The sequence below is a fragment of the Lepidochelys kempii genome, chromosome 2 (genome assembly GCF_965140265.1).
Source record: "Lepidochelys kempii isolate rLepKem1 chromosome 2, rLepKem1.hap2, whole genome shotgun sequence".
NCBI lineage: Eukaryota > Metazoa > Chordata > Testudines > Cheloniidae > Lepidochelys > Lepidochelys kempii.
In genome coordinates, this window is record NC_133257.1 from 36,209,749 (window position 1) to 36,234,026 (window position 24,278).

Consider the following 24,278-nt stretch of genomic DNA (forward strand, 5'->3'; position numbering starts at 1 on the left):
GAACTAGCAATTACCCAACATCACTCTCAAGGAACAAGCAGAAAGAAATGTGCAGAATCATTCTGTAGCAATCTGTCCACGTCAGGTAGGTCATAAAATATCAGCAACACCTTATGATCAGTAGTGATGAAGGTAGCTGGAAGACCAGTCTGAAAGCCCTTATTGGCAATTCAGTACTCTCAGAACCTACCTGAAGGCATTCAACTTCTGTAGGAGCAAGCACTTAGAGAATAAGAAAACTGTAAAAAACAGCATTAGATGATAAAGGACAAACTGGTCAAAAGACCACACACAAAAGATGATAATAAAAGGTACCATGTCAAGTTGGGTGGAGAGGAGATATGCACTGGGATAAGTGTTTTGCCTTGTTTTATTTAAAATATTTAATAATGATATTGCAAAAGAGGTAACAGCACATAGAACACTCAGAACCCACGTACTTGGGAGGTACTGCAAGTACAAATGAGGACATAAAAGTAAGGGGAGTTAGAGAGATGAGATCTAAAGACAGAAGACAACAGAACTACTCATGAGATGCAAAAATTCATCCTGGGGAAAGAAATCTAACAGAGGTTCAGTGGGAGGCTGATACTTGGAAAGCAGTAAAGCAGAAGACAGCAAATTGAATATGAGCTTGCAATATAATATGTTGGCAAAAATTCAGTCTGAGTTTGGTCTGTATACACAGAGGCATTATGTCAAGTACTTGTTAGGAATAGTTCTTTTATATAGTAGCGAGTTCTTTAATAAACTTAATGTTAAAATTATATAATACACAGGTTAAGGAAAGAGTGTCTGTACATTTGGATATAGTGCTTAAATTATTCAAAGTTCAAAGGTTAGCTTAAAAGTAATACAATATATACAGACAGTTCTGGGCCAATTCAACATCAGAAAAACATCAACAATAAGCTTACAAATAGTTACTAAGGGCCTAGGAAGGGACTGATTTAGAATGAAAGTCTAAACAACTCAAACTGTACAGCATAGCTAAATAATGACTACAAGTATTTGAAGGGTGTAAGTACCAAGGGGAAGAAGAATTGTTTAGGTACAGGTTTCAGAGTAGCAGCCATGTTAGTCTGTATTCGCAAAAAGAAAAGGAGTACTTGTGGCACTTTAGAGACTAACCAATTTATTTGAGCATAAGCTTTCGTGAGCTACAGCTCACTTCACTGGATGCATTCAGTGGAAAATACAATGGGGAGATTTATATACATAGATAACATGAAACAATGGGTGTTACCATAAACAATGTAACGAGAGTGATTACTTAAGGTGAGCTATTACCAGCAGGAGAGCGGGGGGGAAAAACCTTTTGTAGTGATAATCAAGGTGGGCCATTTCCAGCAGTTGACAAGAACGTCTGAGGAACAGTGGGGGGTGGGGGGTAATAAACATGGGGAAATAGTTTTACTTTGTGTAATGACCCATCCACTCCCAGTCTCTATTCAAGCTTAAGTTAATTATATCCAGTTTGCAAATTAATTCCAATTCAGCAGTCTCTAGTTGGAGTCTGTTTTTGAAGTTTTTTTGTTGAAGAATTGCCACTTTTAGGTCTGTAATCGAGTGACCAAAGAGATTGAAGTGTTCTCCAACTGGTTTTTGAATGTTATAATTCTTGGCGTCTGATTTGTGTCCATTTATTCTTTTACGTAGAGACTGTTCAGTTTGACCAATGTACATGGCAGAGGGGCATTGCTGGCACATGATGGCATCTATCACATTGGTAGATGTGCAGGTGAACGAGCCTCTGATAGTGTGGCTGATGTGATGAGGCCCTATGATGGTGTCCCCTGAATAGATATGTGGACACAGTTGGCAACGGGCTTTGTTGCAAGGATAGGTTCCTGAGTTAGTGTTTTTGTTGTGTGGTGTGTGGTTGCTGGTGAGTATTTGCTTCAGGTTGGGGGTCTGTCTGTAAGCAAGGACTGGCCTGTCTTCCAAGATCTGTGAGAGTGATGGGTCGTCCTTCAGGATAGGTTGTAGATCCTTGATGATGCGTTGGAGAGGTTTTAGTTGGGGGCTGAAGGTGATGGCTAGTGGCATTCTGTTATTTTCTTTGTTGGGCCTGTCCTGTAGTAGGTGACTTCTGGGTATTCTTCTGGCTCTTCCCCCCCCCCGCTCTCCTGCTGGTAATAGCTCACTTTAAGTGATCACTCTCGTTACAGTGTGTATGGTAACACCCATTGTTTCATGTTATCTATGTATATAAATCTCCCCCCTGTATTTTCCACTGAATGCATTCAATGAAGTGAGCTGTAGCTCGCGAAAGCTTACGCTCAAATAAATTTGTTAGTCTCTAAGGTGCCACAAGTACTCCTTTTCTGTTTAGCTATATCACAGTTTCATATGACCTATTGGGAAAACTTACAGTGCCTTGTTAGATAACTATTCCCTCCCCATTATTTCTTCCCCCTTCTTCCTCATACCTCACATTCTCTGATTGGACAATTAGTCGGAGAAAGGAGAAGACAATAGGAATAGTTCTGCACAAACCCAAATCCCATCTTCTAGATTTACCATCCTAGGGGTGGTAAAGTTTTTGTTATCATCATGACCAGCGCCAGGGTTGTCAACTTTCTAATCACACAAAACCGAACACCCTTGCCCGGTCCACTGCCTTCCCTTCTCCAAGGCCCTGCCCATGCCCTGCCCCTTCTCCAAGGCCCCACCCTCACTCACTCCCTCCCCCCTCCCTCCGTCGCTCGCTCTTCCCCACCCTCACTCACTTTCATTAGGCTGGGGGAGGGGGTTGGGATAAGAGGGGGGATGGGCTCTGGGCTGGAGGTGCAGGCTTTGGGGTGGGGCCGGGGATGAGAGGTTTGGGGTGCAGGCGGGGAGCTCTAGACTGGGGCAGGAAATTGGGGTGCAGGGGGGTGAGGGCTCTGGCTTGGGGTAGGGCCAGGAATGAAGGGTTTGGGGTGGAGGAGGGGGCTGGGGGCTGCGTTAGGGGTTGGGGGGATGAGGGCTCTGGCTGGGGGTGGGGCCGGGGCTAAGGGTTTTGGTGTGCAGAAGGGGACTCTGGGCTGGAGCAGGGGGCTGGGGTGCAGAAGGGAGTGCAGGGTCCCAGCAGTGCTTACCGCAGTGCCCGCAGGTCCCGCCTGCCGCAGCACCCATTGGCTGCGGTTCCCAGCCAATGTGAGCTGCAGGACCGGCACTGGGGCGGGGGCAGTGCATGGAGCCTCCCAGCTCCTGGCCACCCCAGCGCATAGGGGCTGCAGGAATTTGTCAGCCACTTCCAGGATCCGTGCGGAACTAGGGCAGGCAGGGAGCCTGCCTTAGCTCCAGGCCCCCACTGCACTGCTGACTGGACTTTTAACAGGCCGGTCAGTGGTGCTGACTGGAACAGCCAGGTTCCCTTTCGACTGGGCGTTCCGTTTAAAAAAACGGATGCCTGGCAACCTTAATCAATGCCCCTTCTGTTGAATGGGAGGGCCTGAAAATGGTGCATAAGTGAATTAGGCCTTTTCACTATGTGGAATATTTAGTTGTCTGTTATAGGCATTTCCCACCTAAAAATGCCAGTGAAAAAGAAAGATTAGATATTCCCTGAAAAACTCATAAAGCTTGTCCACATGGGGAATTGGCCCTGTTGTCAGCCAATGGAGGAGCTGCATTAATGCAAATGCCTAATGTAGACAACTTACCCTGGCTTGACACCAGTGTGAATTCCACTTATGTACATTTCAGCTTGCTTTGTCTACACTTTGGGATGGCATTGAGCACCAATGTAGCCTGCCAATCAGTGGTTAAAATCTGGGCTAAATCCAACTTCAGACTTTGGGAAGTGGTACTCCACAAGAGGGAATTAATTTCATTGTTATGAAGCACTCAGATACTATGGGGATGGTATAAAGACGTAGATGATATCACAATCTGATTAGATAGAAACAATTCATTTATTCAAAATAGATAAATTGGAGACCAAGAAAAAATTGAATCCTATTGTAAACTTACTGCAACATCGCTTTTACAAAATCATTGTAAATCTACTACAGGATCACTACGCTTTGTGGTGTCCTCTGATGTATTTAGTTCAATTAACATCTGGCACTTTGGTTGACAATCTCAGCAAAAAGGCCAAGGATCAAAGTAGCCTGTTGACAAATATGTCCTTTCACGACTGAAGGTGGATCTTCAGAATATGTCTGAAGTAGGGGAGTATGAAGCAGCATAGTCCCTGTGTTGTATTTGTTCTGTGGAGATAGGTTTCCAGTGCTGTCAAACTATCAAGATAGCACCTTTCAGGAGCACTGAAAAGTCACTTTAAAACTAAATATAGCAAAACATTTTAAATCAAATTCAGTCCTCTCTGCTTGCTTTAGCCTTCATGGCTTCATCCTAGATCTGCTCTACTTTAATGTTGCCCCCTGCCCTCTCCACTTAACCTACGATGTAGCCTTGACAACCTCAGACATCTCTGAGGTTCAAATCCTTCCTGAATACTCACATCTGCTACAAAGCCTATTGGGAGACACACACACACACACACACACACAGAACCATAAAGATTATGATGTGTACATGCTTTATCGAGTAGCAATATGATATTGTTATTGTCTCCTTGCCCCCTTTTCTTCCCTCTTGTTGATCTGTTCACTCACTTGTTATGTCTTGGTGAATTAATCTTTTCAGGGCAGGGACTGTTTTCATGTGTATCTAACATAATTTTGGGACTCAAAAATAAACAATAACAAAAACATCTGAATGCATTAAACAAATGTTAAAGATTAGAATACAGAGTACATTAATTTATTCATCCCTAGAGTCGAAATTTGCCAATTCTACATCTACTAACAACAAAGAATGCATTAAATTTGCCTGTAACACAAAGTTAAATTCAAATGACAATAGAAATTAGCTCTTTTATCGAATTATATTACGAATATACAGGATGTTTGACTCATAGCCACAAAAACGGTCATGAGATGAACTCAGCTTTTTAAACAAAGCCACATTCTGTAACAGTTTTTAGCCATTAAATATAAACAAAGACAACTACAACATATAACTGGGAGGCATCAGAAGGCAATTTTATAGCGACTTAATATACCGCTATGTAACGACTTAAATTGGCCAACATGTTTTGGACAGTAAAAGTTAAGTACTTGTAAGTGTGATGGCAATTTCAACAAATGTTGTATTGTTATTTCATAATTGTTGTTTCAGCCTTGGCATACCAATTTAAGAGACGCTTAGCTGACAGCTTAAATATGATACCCGTTGAACTATGTTGGTATTGCTGGAAATTAATTTCCTACTCCCTTTATTTCAGACAGTTTCTATGTCATGATAGTGCTTTGCTATTTTAATAGTATCCATTGCTTCCTAGTTATACTAAAATTTACTTACAAGTAATTTACAGCACGTTTCGTGTTTTGTCATTAGGTCTTATAGTCTAAGGACTAGAAAATGACCCAGTGGATAAAATAGATGGAACTTACCTGTAAGTAAATTAAATTTGAAAAGTTTAACAATCTGTTCTTAACTTAGGCCCTCACTCCAACTACATAAGGGGAAAAGCTGAGCAAAAGTCTGCCTGTCTGTCATTACTGTACTGTCTTTAATTGGTTTCTTTCACAACTCTAATAGTGAAATGAATTTGTTTATATTTGGGGATTATTTAAAATACCACCTGCTTCTCAGGCCAGGAAAATCAATGGCAGTCAGGCTCCTACTTCAATGAGGCAACTTTGAAAATTTTACCCCTAGTTTTTGTTTATAACTACAGGATACAAAATAGCGACCAACTGATTTTAAAAAGTAGTGATGGAGACACTTCATATTAAAAATATTGTGCCACACAAATATCTCAACATGATATTTAGTCTGATCCTGTCTTACTTTGGATCCAGGCTATGGCAATCTTCCAACTCTTCCAAGAGAACAATATAGTATGAACTGAACATCCATCCTGAAATCATTTGATGCCTCTCATAGTAAGGGAGTCCTGACAGACCATCCCTAATCATATAGCACCTTATTTTCAGCTCTGAAATCCACACACATCTGCACTTTTACATTACAAGAACATTATTGCATGTGCAAATCCTTGATTTGCTTGCACACCATGTCTAGGTGGACATGCATCTAGCCATGGGCAAACTGCACACCCAGTTAGAGGTTTCCCAGAATTGTGCAAGGGAGAGCTTCCATAAGGTGGCACCTTTGTAACCCCATCCTTTCCCACTCAGATATGTGAGCTTGGGGAAGAGAGAAACATCAGACAGCACTGCAGTTTCTGCAGCCAGAAACTGAGCTGGCAGGAGCTGAGACAACTAACTGCAGCAGGGATCTTAGGGTGCTGATGATATCACCAGTGTCTGACTGTTTTTACAGCTTTCACTCTGACTATGTTTTCCCCTCTGATGATTGGGCTGTTTGGTACAACAGCCTCCCAACTCCCACAGGTTTCAGAGTAACAGCCGTGTTAGTCTGTATTCGCAAAAAGAAAAGGAGTACTTGTGGCACCTTAGAGACTAACTCTTCATTAAACCTCACTCCATGCTCCTCTCCTCCCGCATATTCTGTTTTTTCCTATCCCCTCCCTTCATTGTCCCCGCTCAATTCCATTGTTCCCCCTTTCTCAGTTCAGCTAATCCACTCCCAACAAACACCATCCAAAAAAGTTTACAAACAAAACAACAAAAATTTGTGACACCTGGAAATTTGTGACATTGTTCACTCTGTTATATTCCTTCTCTCCTTCCCTTTGTCTGTAATTTCTATGTAGATTATGAACTCTTCAGGGCAGGGACGGTCTCTAATTGCATCTCTAAACAGTGCTTAGTACAATGGGGGTCTGATCTCAGTTGGGAATTCTAGGTGCTACCATAATACAAATAATAAATAATAATTTCTCCATACATGTCTGAACAGAAGAGAGTGAGCTGTTTTTTACTGTATTTAGTATAAACCACATACCAACATAACACGCTACTTTTGTATGAATATTAATGAGCATACACTATATACTGCATACTACACACACACATTTTAATATAAAATATCCAATTTCCTTTGTAAGAAACAGTAGTTTTACTCAAATTCCTTAATTGCTAATGACAGCTTTTCAGAGTGAATTATATATAAATGATTTTTTCCAGATGTAAGGTATGAAATAAACAAAGTACCTAACACTGATTCTGGATGTCCTGGTATTAAGTCAGAATAGAACTCTATCCCTATTTATGTAGAACATTTCGGTATTGAATGTTAACTGGTAAATGTAAAAAGCAATGACAAATGCAAATTGAAAAGAAGGGAAGTACTGATCAATAAAATGGTTATACTAATCCAATAAAATATAAGATACCTTCTTGGTAATGAAAACTGTTCCACATCAAATAAATTTTGCAAGTTCAAATGTGAGAAAAAGAGGACTGAAATATACAAAGAATGTTTATAACAAAAGACAGACAATTCTGTAACTGCATTTCAGTGATCCTTCACAAATCATTAATAACAATCCCCAAAACATAAGCACAACTCACATTGGTTCCTGAAAAGGAAAGGATTATTGCATTAGGTGTGCTCTAGTAAGCATAAAAACACAAGCCACAGTCCAATCGGTAGGAGGATCTTTGCTAAAGAAACAAAACAGTTTGATAAATGTTCAGCCAGGTAAAAAGTTTCCACTCTCCTCTTTTCCCCTAGAATACTGTTAATTAGGCAACTGCAGCATTACATTCAAATGACTACATTGTAATATATATATATATATATTATACATATTTAAATCACAAACTAAAAAAATCTGATTCCTACCAGTTTGGCTGAGTTGAGAAGTGCTGCGGCTTTTTCGTGACAGACCCACAATCGCTACCATCTTTGCGCCAATACTGGAGCGTCGTTTTTTGCCACTAGTCCCCACAGTGCCCACTGCTGTGTCAGACTGGCTGCCATCGTTCTTCTCTAGCGTGTACATGTCCCCGCCGATGCTGGTGCTCTTAGTCATGTTCTTTCCTGAGGCACCCATCTGTCTGCTTTGCATTTTGGATGTAAAGACACTGTCAGCCGATGGATGGACAAACAACATAGACAACAGAAGAGTAAAAAGGGGAAGACAGAAAAGGATGGGTTTCAGATGAAAAGTTTTGGGAGATTGTAGGAGCAAAGCAGCTAATTCACACAGGTAGGGTTTTGCTTTTGTTAGAGGTAGAGAGGAACAACTTTAATTGTCAAGTTCCTGCTAGCACTTTATTGGTTTTCTCTCTTTAATCATATACTTCACTTGTTAAACTTTTTTTTTAATTAAAAGGCTTTCCTTCTACTTATGAAAGTTCTTAAAAGTATATTATCTACATATAGTATAATGGTAAATACACTTATATAGCATTTGTAAATGTAGTGAAAACATCATGTATTTTCATATTTAATATACAATTTATTAGTTCAGTATTTCCTTTTCATGTTTAACTCTTGGCCAGTCAAATTACACACACCTGTTCCTCCGGTCTGCCACTCGGCAGATTCTGCAAATCAGTTAAGCAAAGATTGCCTAGGCCAGGCAAAAGAGGCAACGCAAATAAAGCATCAAAAGTGTCATCTGTAATGTCATTTTTTTTAACTAAAAATCTAATGCTGCAGAATCCCTGAGTAGATGAATAGTTTTTTTGCACTGGATTATTTTTCCTGAGTAAGCTCTTTCTTGATTCTAAAACTTATTTACACTATATTGACATTTGGGTATATTATCTTATAATTGCAAGTGATCAGCCTCTCATACAGATCAGTGATTCCCAAACCATTGCACAGTGCAGACTCCTTGGTAAGAAAGACTTGCTCACAGTCACTTCCCAATGATCATGAACAAGTTACTCCCCAACCTCCCAGTCCTGATCCCTCACCTTCCCTGTAGGAACTATGGTGCTTGATTACATATAAAAGCGATATGAGGGCAGGCTTAGAGAGACTAAATAAAAATAAGCTTGCTTCAACATGGCGGACAGGGCTAATTGCTTATTTTCCTCCCCTGCATTTTGTATCTGCGTTGTGCTCAGGGCTGGCTCCAGGCACAAGCAAACCAAGCAGGTGCCTGGGGCAGCAAATGTAAAGGGGCGGCAGGACTGGCTCCATGTTTGGCGGCAAGGTTTTTTGTTTTGTTTTTTTGCCACTTGAGGTGGCAAAAATGCTGGAGCCGGCCCTGGCTGTGCCATACGTTTATTACTACCGTGTTCCTATTGCTGTCTGCATCTCCCACTATACTGCTTAGGTGACACTGCAATTTGATTCTCTCCTTTTGTATGTTTGCTGCCACTCCAACATAGCTGTCATCCACAAATGTATTATTTACACTAAAGAAACACCCTACACAGAACACACAAAGTGGCTGCACGGCAGGGTGCAGATAGGTACTTCTTTTTGCTGGAGTCACAGGGGGGTATTTATTTTGGTTTGTTTAGTTTACTTGGTCAAAAAATCCTCTGGAAACCCCAATCATCCATGACTGGGGGACAATTAACATGAAGTATCACAACTTGAAAATTGGTAAATGGCAAAGCACTGTGACAGAAGCAGCTCCACACTCACCTATAAGTGTTCCATGAATCATGATGTGAGAACTACATAGATCAGTGTTATACCATTTGGTGAAAAAGGGCTGTCTGAGACATATGATGTGGACAGTTTGGGAAAAAGTTAAAGTCCTCCCTTCAGAAAGATAGAAATATATGCAACACTTTACAGTACTGCACTTTTGTGTTAACTTTGAGTCTGCTGCTACAAGGTCTCCATGTTGACTTCCATGGAAACTCCTTGCATAGGATTCCGCCCTTTATTAGTTCGATTTGGTAGGCGCCTACTCTTGGTAATTCTGCTTTAGACACAATGCTGGATAGTAAAAATAGAACAAAGTGGAATATTTTAGTGAGGCAAAGAAAATAATTAACACAGTTTTGCTTACAAGTAGTGATACCACAAAGATTAACAAAGGCTTTTTGTTTGTTTGTTTTAAACACAGAACTGAGACAGGGAGTGAGTGATTTCCGCCAGCATAGGGCTCCAGTGTGGCTTTTAGCCACAGTCATATGAAGTCAATCCTCCTGGAGCTCCTGCTACTCAAGAAGAGTGGATCCACTTCAGGGGATCCAGCATGTGCTCCCTGTAGAGCCAGCCAGCTCTGTTAGTTAGTGCAGAGGAGGACTGGGGCCATAACCCTGCCTCTTACTGTCTTTGGAGTGAATAGTGGGGCTGCAAATGTCCTCACCCCTGCACAGACTAATGCTGTGACTCTCTCACTTGTGCCTCTGCACAGGCAACAGCAGCCCTCTGGCCCATTGTTCATAGAATCATAGAATCATAGAATATCAGGGTTGGGAGGGACCCCAGAAGGTCATCTAGTCCAACCCCCTGCTCAAAGCAGGACCAATTCCCAGTTAAATCATCCCAGCCAGGGCTTTGTCAAGCCTGACCTTAAAAACCTCTAAGGAAGGAGATTCTACCACCTCCCTAGGTAACGCATTCCAGTGTTTCACCACCCTCTTAGTGAAAAAGTTTTTCCTAATATCCAATCTAAACCTCCCCCACTGCAACTTGAGACCATTACTCCTCGTTCTGTCATCTGCTACCATTGAGAACAGTCTAGAGCCATCCTCTTTGGAACCCCCTTTCAGGTAGTTGAAAGCAGCTATCAAATCCCCCCTCATTCTTCTCTTCTGCAGGCTAAACAATCCCAGCTCCCTCAGCCTCTCCTCATAACTCATGTGTTCCAGTCCCCTAATCATTTTTGTTGCCCTTCGCTGGACTCTCTCCAATTTATCCACATCCTTCTTGAAGTGTGGGGCCCAAAACTGGACACAGTACTCCAGATGAGGCCTCACCAATGTCGAATAGATGTTATTTTGTTCCACATCCATTTGAAAAAGCAGGGATGGTGTCTTTGATCCTTGCAGTTTCCACAGTAGACGTTATGCAGTTATAAACATATTCACTGAGCGTATGTGGTGCCGTCCAGAGCGCACACATTACGCCATTATTATACACTCATATATACACAAATATAGTGTCCACTGTACTGGGTGGCTGAGTCTGTTCCCCCCTTTCTGGAGAAGGAAAAATCCAGCATGAACAAAGCAATTGGTACGTCAGTTCACATTACTGGAAGTCTGCTTTTATGTTTGGGTACCTACTTTACAAGCTAATCAGCAGTAGTGGCCTGACTAGGCAAACCTAGGCACTATCTATAAATAGTAAAGTGCAAACATCTGGAAAAATACTGCATACTTGAATATGTTTAATTGTGAAAAATAAAGACAATTATGCTGACTTTCAGAGCAGATCTACATCTTCTATGTCTAGAGACACCACAGAGATGGTGGGGGCTGTTAGTGGGCCTGAGATCAGGGAAACCCAATCCCCTAATGGACAGGAGTACTTGTGGCACCCTAAAGACTAACAAATTTATTTGAGCATAAGCTTTTGTGAGCTACAGCTCACTTCATCGGATGCATGTAGTCTAATGGACAGGGTTCCCCATTTTAGGAAAACTCTTCCCTTGATGATGCCTATAAAAGCAGAGTCAGACTTCATCTACCCCAGGGTGCCAGCCGGACTGGGCAGAGGAAGTACAATAACCAGTCTCTTGACAGTTTTAGAGAGTGCCTCCTTCATTGATCTGGCTCCTTGAATAAGGAGGTGGGCTAGCCACTCACTTCAACATGATAACTACAGAGAAAGGGAGAATGAAAGTCAGACATCTCCATCCCAAATATTCCAAGGATAAGTCATGAGTGGCCCAGGATTACCTAATTAAGTGGGTTTATTAGCCAAAGGGAACATAGGAAATATATGGAGATTAAGAGGTGGGGAATCTGGATCACTGCAAATCTCTGGGATTATCTTGGCCAAATTTGGGGGGAGAGTAAACATATTCCCCTTCAGTATCAAGGAAATGTTACTTCTCATTCTTCTGTGAATCCTTGAGTCATTTTCAAGGACTGGGAAGCCTATTGGAGAATCAATATGATTTGATTAATGAACACTATTCAGAACTAAAGAAACCAGCAAGGTCGGGCTCTTCCGAGGAGCAAGATGATAGAAGAGGAAGGAGATATTTCCTTTTGTGTGTGGGTGGGGGGGTGGAGGGGGAGAAGTGAAGGGATATGGGATGTGAGGAGAGACAGAATTTGCAAATTACAGAGCTTTTCCTTTTCGATCCTGACTCACATTTACAGTGTCTGATTGAGGAACAGAAGATGAATCAGACAATTAAAAGGGGTGATGAGTAACTGTATAGAGACAGGGTAGCCTCATTAGTGAGAGAAGCCTTAGACTCTTAGACAGCTTGACCCATTAAGGGTAAGATTTCAGGGTAGAACTCCTCCAGAAAAAAATATCTTATTGCTTGAAATTCACTCTCTCTCAGCTGAAGGCCCATGCTTTAGGAGTAACGGCCTCAGACAATGTTCCCTGTTGCCCCACCGAGGGGAGGTAGAACTGGAGTGCTCACATGACCCGAGCCTGAGAGAAACTTTCTTATGGGTGACTGTCCCTAAGATGCCAGCAGAGGTGCTCTGTCCTTGCAGAAAGAGAAAGGTTGGTGTACTGGAACCTGTCAGACTGCTCAGCAAATAAATAGTAAGGCCTCTTTAATGCACCACTCACCCTGAAGAGGAAGAAAAATTGCTGAGGACCAGAGCAGTTTGGAAAACTTGTGGAATATGTTGTCTGCCCTGAAGTGGGAGGAGAAGCAGGAGCCTGAGGTCCGAACATTTGCTGCCTGATGAGGTGAGCATAAGAGGGTGGACACAAAACCTCGGTCCTGAGATGAGCCTGGTGGTCTGCCAACACTGCTACGGCCTTTGTTATAATAGTGATGGGAGACTGTGAGACTGGGTTTCTTCCACATGGTCTCAAGGGAAAATGAGAAGAGGCATTAAATTTGGCACCAAGAACCTTCCACTAAAGAAATTTGGGGACCTATAACTTTCTGCTGTCTGGCTGATTGCTACATGAGGAGGCAAAGGTCTCTACCTAGAGCCAAGGCAGAGTTTAAGCAGAGGAAAGTGCAGGAGCTAGTCTGTAGAGGAAATACAACTGTGGAGCGAGAAAAAAAATCTTGGAGGCCAATGACTGGTCATTCAGTTTAACAAGAGTCATAAATATAAAGGGAAGGGTAAACACCTTTAAATCCCTCCTGGCCGGAAGGAATCCAGAAGAAAAACCCTTTCACCCATAAAGGGTTAAGAAGCTAAGACAACCTCGCTGACACCTGACCAAAATGACCAAAGAGGAGACAAGATACTTTCAAAGCTGAAGGGGGAGGAAACAAAGGGTTCTCTCTTGGTCTCTGTGTTTTTTTTTCCAGGACCAGAGCAGGAATGCAGGTCAGAATTCCTGTAAAAAGTCAGCAAGCAATCTAGTTAGATATGCGTTAGATTCTGTTTTGTTTAAATGGTTGATAAAATAAGTTGTGCTGAATGGAATGTATATTCTTGTTTTTGTGTCTTTTTGTAACTTAAGGTTTAGCCTAGAGGGATTCTCTATGTTTTGAATCTGATTACCCTGTAAGGTATTTACCATCCTGATTTTACAGAGGTGATTCTTTTACTTTTTCTTCAATTAAAATTCTTCTTTTAAGAACCTGATTGCTTTTTCCTTGTTCTTAAGATCCAAGGGTTTGGGTCTGTGCTCACCTATGCAAATTGGTGAGGATTTTTATCAAGCCTTCCTCAGAAAGGGGGTGTAGGGCTTGGGGGGATTTTGGGAGGAAAGACATTTCCAAGTGGGCTCTTTCCCTGTTATATTTGTTAGACGCTTGGTGGTGACAGCAAAAAAGTCCAGGGACAAAAGGTAAAATAGTTTGTACCTTGGGGAAGTTTTAACCTAAGCTGGTAAAAATAAGCTTAGGGGGTTTTTCATGCAGGTCCCCACATCTGTACCCTAGAGTTCAGAGTGGGGAAGGAACCTTGACAGCAAGTCTGTAAAACAGGAGGGATACCCATTAGTCCAGATTGTCAAATAAGTAGGTACAAAAAAGGAGCCATAGAAATGTTAGGCAATTTGGGAAAATAAAGAGCCATCTTTGAGTCTTTTAATTTCCAATGAGATTTACACCAGGAGATTATGAAGCAATTAGGGTTTTTTTATTTTTTAAATGTAAAAGGCATCCATAATCACCCTTCGAGTAAGACCTTGGCTGCAACCTTAGCTATGGGGAGGCTGCTGCCTTTCTATATTACATAAGAAATGGAGATTAAATAGGAAGGAGCAGCTAAAAGCTCAGGGCGAAGCCATATCCTATGCAGGAAAATCCCATGGTTGGCTTAAGAAACTCTGAGTGTTAACTTGCAGTATCCTGTTCAGAATTCTATTATTGGTGCCAAGTGTGACTTGCCCTGAGAGCAAATAGGGCTGTGGTCTCAAAAGACCATTCCAGGTTTAGCACATGTGTAAAATGTTCTCCAAGAACTGAACAGAAACCTAAGAGGTGTTGAAATAGGATGGGATAGGGAAGGAAAGAAGTGGTTGTCTACTACCAGGGTCTTTCACCTGTGGCAGCATATTCTCTTAAAAACTGCTCTGGCAACTGTTATGAGAACCCAGCTGTGTCTATCTTGGACACCTTTAGGGGTTACAGCACAGAGGGGCAATTCCAGTCAACACGAAGTAATACGCAGTGTCAGCATCATTTGCATGATAAAATCCTTGTAAGATCAGAGAAGGTTGATACTGGGAAGAGCAACTATCTTCATGACTACCTTACAGTAAAATCCTTGCAGGACTCAGAAAGTGGTACTTACATCCTGTAAGAAAGTGGTACTTATATACAAATTGTGTGATAAAAACTGTTCATTTCCTAGTAGCAAATAAAACTTGCATTATTTAATACATGACTGTAATGCTGGGGAAAGGAAAGGCCCTAGAGTGATAGCACTCCAAACTAAAGTCTTCTGTTTACCCACAAAATATGTAGAGCAGTGAATGCTCCCACAAGACTCAGAAATATGCCATTACTAATCCTTAGGCTGAGCTGTTCCATTCCCCCTAAATGAAAGAGGTTCAAACAGTCATCCCCATTAAATAAATCTGTTGCAAGGTGCTTAAAATGGCTGTCAAACAAAGTTACTATAATTCCATTAGACATAGAGTACTGTAGCTCATTATTAAAGAACTACATATTAGAAAAGTCAGCTAGTTCACTACAGTTAGTTAACTGGAAGCATAAGATCATGTTCTGCTTTGTCTACCTTAGACAATGAAGTAGATTTCATTCAGGCAAGTTCTGTCAACCAAACTAATGTAGAAGGAAAGGGCTTCAGCTTCTGAAATGTGTGTAAAATCTCAAACTTTCCTTTGTGTGAAAAGTAAAAATTAGTAATTTTGAAAGTTTACTTGGGTCACAAAATGTAGGACAAATTCAGATTTTTTGAGTGCTAAATTAAACTTTAAATAAGGGTGTGATAGATTAAGTGATGGAGAAAATGTTTTCGAACTGGTTGAGATAACTGGGAACACCGTGAACTGATAAGCTTGAAATGTAGGTAAGGTGAGGACATAAGTGATTGGGCCTTACATGATCCATGCAATATTCAAACCAATTAGATATAAGAAGAATAGATGTTAATAGCTAGGAAAAATGTATATAAACTGTGTATTGTGTGACTTGATTTGGAATTATGGTTTCACTTTGTATTTAACCCCCCTGCATCTAAGCCTGTATAAGATGGGCATAGAGCTGTATAATAAAATAACTTATTTGATGAGCAGGAGTTGAACTGAATATTTTGATCTTATAAAACTGGATAAAGCATTCTCCAGAACTAGACAAGGTGTTCTGGATAAGCTGAGTGGAAAAGGTCTCAGAGGGAATCACAACGCCTGGGATGACTGATTGAGAAAGGGCTTTCTTATCAAAGAATATCAGTCTTGAACCACCTAAATTTCACCAAAGCTTTCAACTGTATTCATAGAGAATTGCTATGGAAGATCTTGTGACAACATGGACTTCCTAGAAAGATAGTGGTAGCGGCTAAGATGCTGTATGAAGGTTCAAAATGCTGTAAGAAAGTACAGAGACCAACTGGCTCGATATTGTCTCTGGAGTAAGACAGCAATGCACTTTATCACCTCTCCTCTTCTGCATTGTGATAGATTACATAATGCAAAAATCAACATCAAAGGAAGATACAGGAATTATGTGGAGTAATGAAAACTTCAAAATCTCTACTTTGCCGATGACATTGTTCTGTTGGACACAGAAGATGATGTTAGGAAAAAGGCCATTATCAATGTCAAATGTGAGGCTACCAAAGTAAGATTAAGAATCAGCCGAAAGACAGCAAAAGTCATGAATGTTGAAAGAGGAGTCAGCAATGATGATGTACATGTGATCGATAATGAAGAATACAGCATGGTTAACAAATTTTTATATTGTGGAAGCAGAATTTAGTGCTAATGGCTAACTCCATAAGGAGATGAAAGCAAAAATTGGAAAGACAAGTGGTTCCTTTTCAAGACTGGCAAATATCTGGAAAAATAAGGAGATTCACACAAGAAGCAGGATAAAGTTATACAATGCCATTGTGATCTCCACATTGTTACATTGTTCTGAAACTTGGCAAGTACTAGAAACCCACATAAAAAATTAATGCATTCCATCAGAGATGCTTGTGAAGAATAGTTGGTAGGATAAAGTAGCCAACGCTGATAAGTTACAAAGGACTGTCCAGCGGACTGTAGAGACAATGATTGGAGAAACAACTGGGAAAATGTAAATCAAGTACAATAAAAAATGCTTAAACCCCATGCCATAAATATAAAGGGAAGGGTAACCACCTTTCTGTATACAGAACTATACAATCCCTCCCGGCCAGAGGCAAAACCCTTTCACCTGTAAAGGGTTAAGAAGCTAAGATAACCTCGCTGGCACCTGACCAAAATGACCAACGAGGAGACAAGATATTTTCAAAGCTGGGGGTGTGTGTGGGGGGGGGCAAAGGGTCTGTCTATCTGTGTGATGCTTTTGCCAGGAACAGATCAGGAATGCAGCTCAGAACTCCTGCAAAAAGTTAGTAAGCAATCTAGCTAGAAATGCGTTGGCTTTTCTTTTGTTTAATGGCTGGTAAAATAGCTGTGCTGAATGGAATGTATATTCTTGTTTTTGTGTCTTTTTGTAATTTGCCTAGAGGGATTCTCTGTGTTTTGAATCTGATCACCCTGTAAGTTATTTACCATCCTGATTTTACATAGGTGATTCTTTTACTTTTTCTTTAATTAAAATTCTTCTTTTAAGAACCTGATTGCTTTTTCATTGTTCTTAAGATCCAAGGGTTTGGATCTGTGTTCACCTATGCAAATTGGTGAAGATTTTTATCAAGCCTTCCCCAGGAAAGGGGGTGTAGGGCTTCGGGGGATATTTGGGTGGGGGGGAGATGTCTCCAAGTGGGCTCTTTCCCTGTTCTTTGTTTAATACGCTTGGTGGTGGCAGCATAGGGTTCAAGGACATGGCAAAGTTTGTACCTTGAGGAAGTTTTTAACCTAAGCTGGTAAGAATAAGCTTAGGGGGTCTTTCATGCAGGTCCCCACATCTGTACCCTAGAGTTCAGAGTGGGGAAGGAACCTTGACACCCCATAATTTTAAACTGTGAAAATTTAAAATCAAGAACAATATTAAAAAAGCTTAAAAATAAATATTGATATTGTCTGTCAAAATTATAAAAAATAAAAATTGAATTCTGCCAAGCCTACATATAAGGGTAAGTGTTAGTTATGTAATTTCTTTCTCTGTGTAATTCAAGATGATGTTGCTAAAGTCCAGATTCTGAATATTGCCGACTTAATGGTTGGAGACAGATTGTGGACACCTGACTCACATGAAATAGTACCTTGCCCCCAGGGTAGTTTCTCTGAGGTCATTATGACTACTTTTTGAGTACGGTGCTACTAAATGTAACTAAAAGTATGTATCAGAATCTGGTCCTGAATCAAGAATATCTGTTGCAGGAAACAACATAGTTCACTTCACATAGGTTACAGAGCCACAACTGAGAAAATGGAATTTTACAGTTCAGTAACTGCATAATCAGTGATAAGTTACTTACATAAGTATCTAATTTAATTTTCTTTTACTCAGAAAAAGTAAAAAAAAATTATCACTTGTGTTCCCCAGTATAACTGAAAGCCAACTATTCATGTGTGTATATCAAATATTTTACTATTTATTACTTACTTATGAAATACGCTTTAATAAAAACTTTATGACCAAACATTGCCTCTTTCTTATATTTACAATATTGTTAATATAAATAGTTTTTAGAGAATCAAAAGATAGATCTAGATTATCATTTTTTATCTAGTGATATAATCTAAAAAACTGTATCTCACTTATTGGATATCTTGTAGAACTTTGTTACTGTTTTTTTTTATTTTTTAAAGCCTGAATTGCAAATTAATTTGCAAAATAAATTTGGGCCAGCAATACTTTCTTGTCTTTATACTAAAGATGTAAATATCAGAATCTGATTTACATTGAAATCATTTGTTTTTTTCCAATAAAAATGCCAATATTAATACCTCCTTGTGATTTTTCTTACTTCTTTAATGAATGATTCTTTATTAAAATGAAGCATTTATAACTAAGGCTGTGAGTTTGTTATGGAGGTCATGGAAGTAATGGATTCCGTGATTTTCCGTGACCTCTGCCCATGACTTCTACAGCAGCAGGTGCGCCTGGCTCAGGGGCAGCTCAGGCAGTCTCTGGTGCAGTCTCCCCCATTCACAGCAGAAGAGTTTGGGTGTGGGTTGGGCCAGGGGGTTGGGGCATGACATGGGGTGAGGTGGGTTCTGGGCAGCGCTTACTTGGGGGGGTCTCTGGATGTGGTGACATCCCCCTCACTCAGCTGCTAGGCGGAGGCGTGGCCAGGCAGCTCTGAGCACTGCTTCCGCCCAGGGCACCACCTCTGCAACTCCCATTGGCCACCTGCCAGCCAATGGGAGTTGCAGGAGTGCTGCCCATCCCCCCTTCAGCAACTGGGCCTCCCTCCCCCAGCACCTGTGGGGCCGCTGGGTAGCTCTACCGCGTTTTAGTCATAGCTATTTTTAGTAAAAGTCATCAAGAGGCCATGTGCCTGTGACTTGTCTGTGACTTTTACTAAAAAAACCGTGATTAAAATGTAGCCTTATTTATAACTCTAACATTTCATTTTGCCATAGAATGGATATTGTAATGAACTAACATACTATGACGTTTTAGGGGGGAAATGATTTCTTAAGTGCTCCAGAAAGATCTTTCATCATAGTTGTCTCTCATGAGGTCAGCAGACCCCTCAAGATTTTCTTACACACCTTTTTTACAACTGAGAAAGGAATTTAAATCTTAATAGATGTTTTATATTCAAAGATGCTTTCATTCCATTGATTTGCTGAAGAAACTGAACAATAACAGCATTTTTGGAACAACGATGAGGTAGAAAGTAACATTTCCATGGGAACTATGCTTCAGGCTAATACATGTATTCATCTGTCAATTCACATCAGAGAGAGACACTACAATGGGAAATTATAATGAATTATAATTATAATGACTGGTCCCTAGAGTCCTCTTTTGGCCAAAAAAATATTGTATTGACTCATTCTTACCTATTTATACAACTGATGTAAACTTCTAACAGCTACCCTCCCTTAAACCATAATTATTAGATTTATTTAATTGAACTTATAATTAGTAGGTTGACTGAAAACAATTGAGCAAATAATGAGTATGGTTTGTTTAAAAGAATGCTCTCAACACGCAATATTTCTCTGAAGAGAAATTCATCAGTGAATACATAGGTGACTTCAATTTACTCTCTTATATATAAACATTATTCAAGCAAAGCATGTGTGTATAAAAATAGAAACAATAGGCAACACACAAAGTGCACTCTGGGACTGTTAGACTTTATCTATACTTGCCTACACCTGTGGTGGCCTGGAGAGTAAATGTAGTTACACGCCACAGCGAAAGGCAGAGTGGGTCCACACTCACTGTAGTGTGTAGCTACATGCGACAGTGAAAGGCTCCAGTGCGGGACAGGCAGCAGGGATATGCTCCAGCAGCTCCCTGCTACCAGAGCCTCTCACTGCAGCAAGAAAAGGCTCTGGCAGGAGGGAGGCGACAAGGAAAGTCTATATCAGCTCCCTGCTGCCAAAGGCACTGCTTGGGCATTTAAAGAGCTGTCTATGGTATATCCTAGTGTTCGGGGTGTACCCTAGCCAATGCCTCACTACTATTTATACCCATTGTAGCTGGGTGTGCAGTGATGTTACTGCATGGCAAACTACTGTGCTGTAGATTCATACTGTGGCTTGCTGGGCAGTAAAGTTCCATGTAGTCAGGCTCCATGAGATGCCTCATTACAATGTTATCACATATGTATCTGTACTGACACCCTTTGCTGGGATAAACTTGTATGAATTTCATAGACCTGATTCTGTGTTATAATCTTTCCCTCACTTTGGCATTTCAAGACAAGAATTCAGTACTAACATATCTTGGCACAAGTTTCTATTTGATAAAATTACACTATATAAGGATTTCAGATATGCAAATTCCTATCTCAGATATTTATTTTTCTATTCTTCAGGACATTATATTTCAATACCTTGTAAAATTTCTAACAAAGACAAAATCTGAGTGCCAAATTGCATGATAATAGTTTTCTCTTATTTGTAGAACCTTTCTGTAAATGAATTCTCCTCTTGCTTTAACATACTTTTATCACTATAGAACTATTAAGAACAGGTTTGACCAAGAGAACTAAGTATAAGATTGGAAGTAAATAATACTTAATTATCTAACTCCCAGAAATGTAGCAAGGATGAGTTAGTTAGTACTATTATATTTTTTTAGTTTCATATAAATCTGTAAATATGGGGGGTCAATCAGAGATCAGGGTTAGACATAAATTAAAGTGTGACTGAATCAGTGGAACAGAACTCATGAGGCTGAACCATCTAGCAGTTATCCACATCTTTCAGCTAAGAAGGTGAACAGCCTGTCTGCCTAAAACTGTCAACCAAACAACAACATTTGTCAATAGTGTGTTAACAATGAAGTTTCCACCTTTAAAAAGGGCAGTTGGCCTTCTACAAGCCTGCATATTATGGCCCTGAAAGCATCCCTATTAAAAATGCACTTAAGACACAGGTTTAAATTTGAAGTGAACGTTAAGCACGTTTAAATACTTTTTTGAATTGTAGCCTACTTTACTGACGGTGGAAAGTCAGAGAGGAATGCTTTTTGTTTTCAGATCTGACAATGCTTATTAAATCCAAGAATACAACTAAACTGCAAGGTTGCTTGAGAGGTTTATTCGTGGAAGAATTGGAAAGTTAATTTTGAAATGAAGAGAATGTAGTGAGCTGATCAACCACATCCTGAATCTACCTTGTGTCCCAGAGCTAAAACTACCAGAGACAGAATTTTAAATCAAGCCAGAAAAGTGAGAAAAATCTTGTAGAAAAAAAGATCTTTTCATATCCTTTCAGACTTGAGGTTATAAACTGTCAAAATATACAGAGATGATACTGTCTCACATGACCTTCTCATAAACAAACTACAGAAAAATAGCCTAGACGAACCTACTATAAGGTGGGTGCACAACTGGTTGGAAAACTGTACTCGGAGAATAGTTATCAATGGTTCACAATCAAGTTGGAAGGGCATACTGAGTGGGGTGCTGCAGGGACCTGTCCTGGGTATGCTTCAATATCTTCATAAATGATTTGGATAATGGCATAGAGAGTACTCTTGTAAAGTCTGAGGATGATACCAAGCTGGGACGGGTTGAAAGCACTTTGGAGGACAGGATTAGAATTCAAAATGACCTTGACAAACTGGAGATATGGTTGGAAATAAATAGGATGAAATTCAGTAAGAACAAATGCAAAGTACTACACTCAGGAATAACCAATTGCGCAAATACAAAATCAGAAATGACTGCCTCGGAAGGACTACTCCAGACAAGAATCTGGGGGTTATGGATCACACTAAATATGAGTCAACAATTGTAATAAGGTTTCAAAAAAAATGATCATCATTCTGTGATGTATTAGCGGGAGTGTTGTACACAAGACACATGAAGTAATTCTTCCACTCTACTCAGCACTGTTAAGGCCTCTACTGTAGTAGTGGGTTCACATCTGGGCATCAGACTTTGAAAAAGATGTGGACAAATTGGAGAAATTCCAGAGAAGAGCAACAACATTAATCCAAGTTCTAGAAAACATGACCAATGAGGAAAGATTGAAAAAACTGGGGATTTGTTTAATCTGGAGAAGAGAAAAGTGAGGGGGGATATGATAACACTCTTCAAGTATGTAAAAGGTTGTTATAAAGATGAGGGTGATAAATTGCTGTCCTTAGCCATTGAGGACAGGGCAGGAAGTAGTGGGAAGCTTTTATTGCTTCAAAGGACATTTAGGTTAGCCATTAGGAAAAACTTCCTGTCAGGGTAATTAAGCACTGGAGCAAATTATCTAGGGAGGTTGTGGAATCTCCATCATTGGAGGTTTTAAAGAAAAGTTTAGACAAACACCTGTCAGAGATGGTCTAGATAATATTTAGTCCTGCCTCAGTGCAGGGGACTGAACTAGATGACCTATCTGAGGTCCCTTCCAGTCCTACATTTCTATGAGTCTATGAGAAAAATCATGTACAGCTTCAGGGTAAGACAAGCCACAATTTATCATCTTTACTTGAGTAAACACATTATCTATAAGGAAGCGTTCTCCTAATTAGCAAACACACCAGAAGCTAAACAACTTGTTAATTAAATTATGCAAGAATCAGATGGCAATGGCTACTGGAATTAGATTATTTAATATCTGATATAGACTCTGAAGAACAGATACTTGCCCTACAGTAACTGTGGTTCTTCAAGATGTTGTAGTCAGTGTGGATCCCACTATAGGTTTGCAATCATAGATGCAAGATTGGAGTCTTTCAAATAGCTATGTCCATCAAGGCTACACAGGTGCTTCATGCCTTCCTGTGAACCCATATGAGGGCATAAAAGGTGGGGTGGTCACCGCCCTTCTTCAATTGCTTCGCAATTCAAAGCGTAACGGTATGTCTACACTGTCCATGTTATAAGGTGACTGCGGCAGCACTGTGATGTGAGCAGCATAGACACGCTTTATTGCAAGAGCTCTCCCGGAGATAAAAAATAACCACCCTGAATGAGCGGTGGTAGCTTTATCACTGGGAGTGTGGCTCCCAGAGATAAAGCACTGTCTATACTGGTGCTTTTCAGCACTAAAATTTTTGTCGGTGAGGGGTGTGCTTTTCACACCCCTGAATGACTAAAGTTTTGGCACTGAAAGTGGCCATGTAGACACAGCGTGAGTTGCTGAGGACTCTGAAAAGCCAGGATGAAGGGCAGGTTGTGGGATCCACATTGATGGCAACATTTGAAAAAATACACAGCTACTCTAGGGCAGCCATTCTCTTTTCTTCATGCCTCAGTGTGGAGTCCACTGTAGATGACTGACAAACAGTATTCCCTCTGGACCGTGGGAATGAGCAGTACCAGCTACATCTGTTCAATAATGATTGGAATACTACTCTCCCAAACATCAAATCTAGCCACCACGTCAAGGGCGGAATACTTGAGGGGCATAGTACAGAGGGTTGTTCCACATTGCTGCTTTAGAGAGCTCAGATACTGGCACATTTCTGAAGCAGACGGAAGATGCTGTATGTACGTTGGGGGAATGTGCCATAATGTTTGGAGGGAGTGGTTCACTAGCTAACTAATACATTACTTGATCCACTTAGAAAGTCTCTATGATGAGACAAGTTGGCCTTTCAATGAGCTGGATACTGCCACAAAGAAACGAGGAGACAACTTAAAGGAGTTGGTCCTATCCAGGTAATAGAGCTAGGCTCTGGACACATCCAACTTCTCCTCTACTAGTGTTGCATATGCTTTTGGAAAGAATACTGAAAGATTAAATCAACTGATTCAGGTGAAAATCTGGACCACCTTAGAGATGAACTTAGGGTACAGTTTCAGAACCACCTTGTCCTTGTGAAAGCATCAATATGGAGGTCTGGCCATAAGGGCTTGGAAATTCCTTATCCTTTACATCAAGCTGATAGCCACCAGACAGGCTGTATTAAGGGTAAAGTGATGTATCAAACAATCCAATAGCATCTTGAACAGAGGCTCCATGACCTTTGAGGAGGAGGATGTTGAGATCTCATATAGGAGTCAGGTCTCTAACAGGTGTGTAAGTATGCAGGAAGTCCGTGAGGAATCTTGATACCATTAGATGTTGAAAGAATGCGTATG

General features: G+C 40.6%; 1 protein-coding gene across 49 annotated transcripts in view; it reads right to left on the bottom strand.

The window, feature by feature from the left end:
• Nucleotides 1-24,278, bottom strand: part of RIMS2 (regulating synaptic membrane exocytosis 2) — a 748,357-nt gene that overhangs the window by 69,083 nt on the left and 654,996 nt on the right. For 48 of the 49 annotated variants that reach the window (XM_073330341.1, XM_073330373.1, XM_073330345.1 and 45 more), the window contains one exon: nucleotides 7,771-8,012. In XM_073330341.1, the coding sequence (XP_073186442.1) occupies nucleotides 7,771-8,012 (242 nt within the window). The remainder of the gene's footprint in view (nucleotides 1-7,770; nucleotides 8,013-24,278) is intronic. The other variant, XM_073330342.1, reaches the window with a different exon arrangement.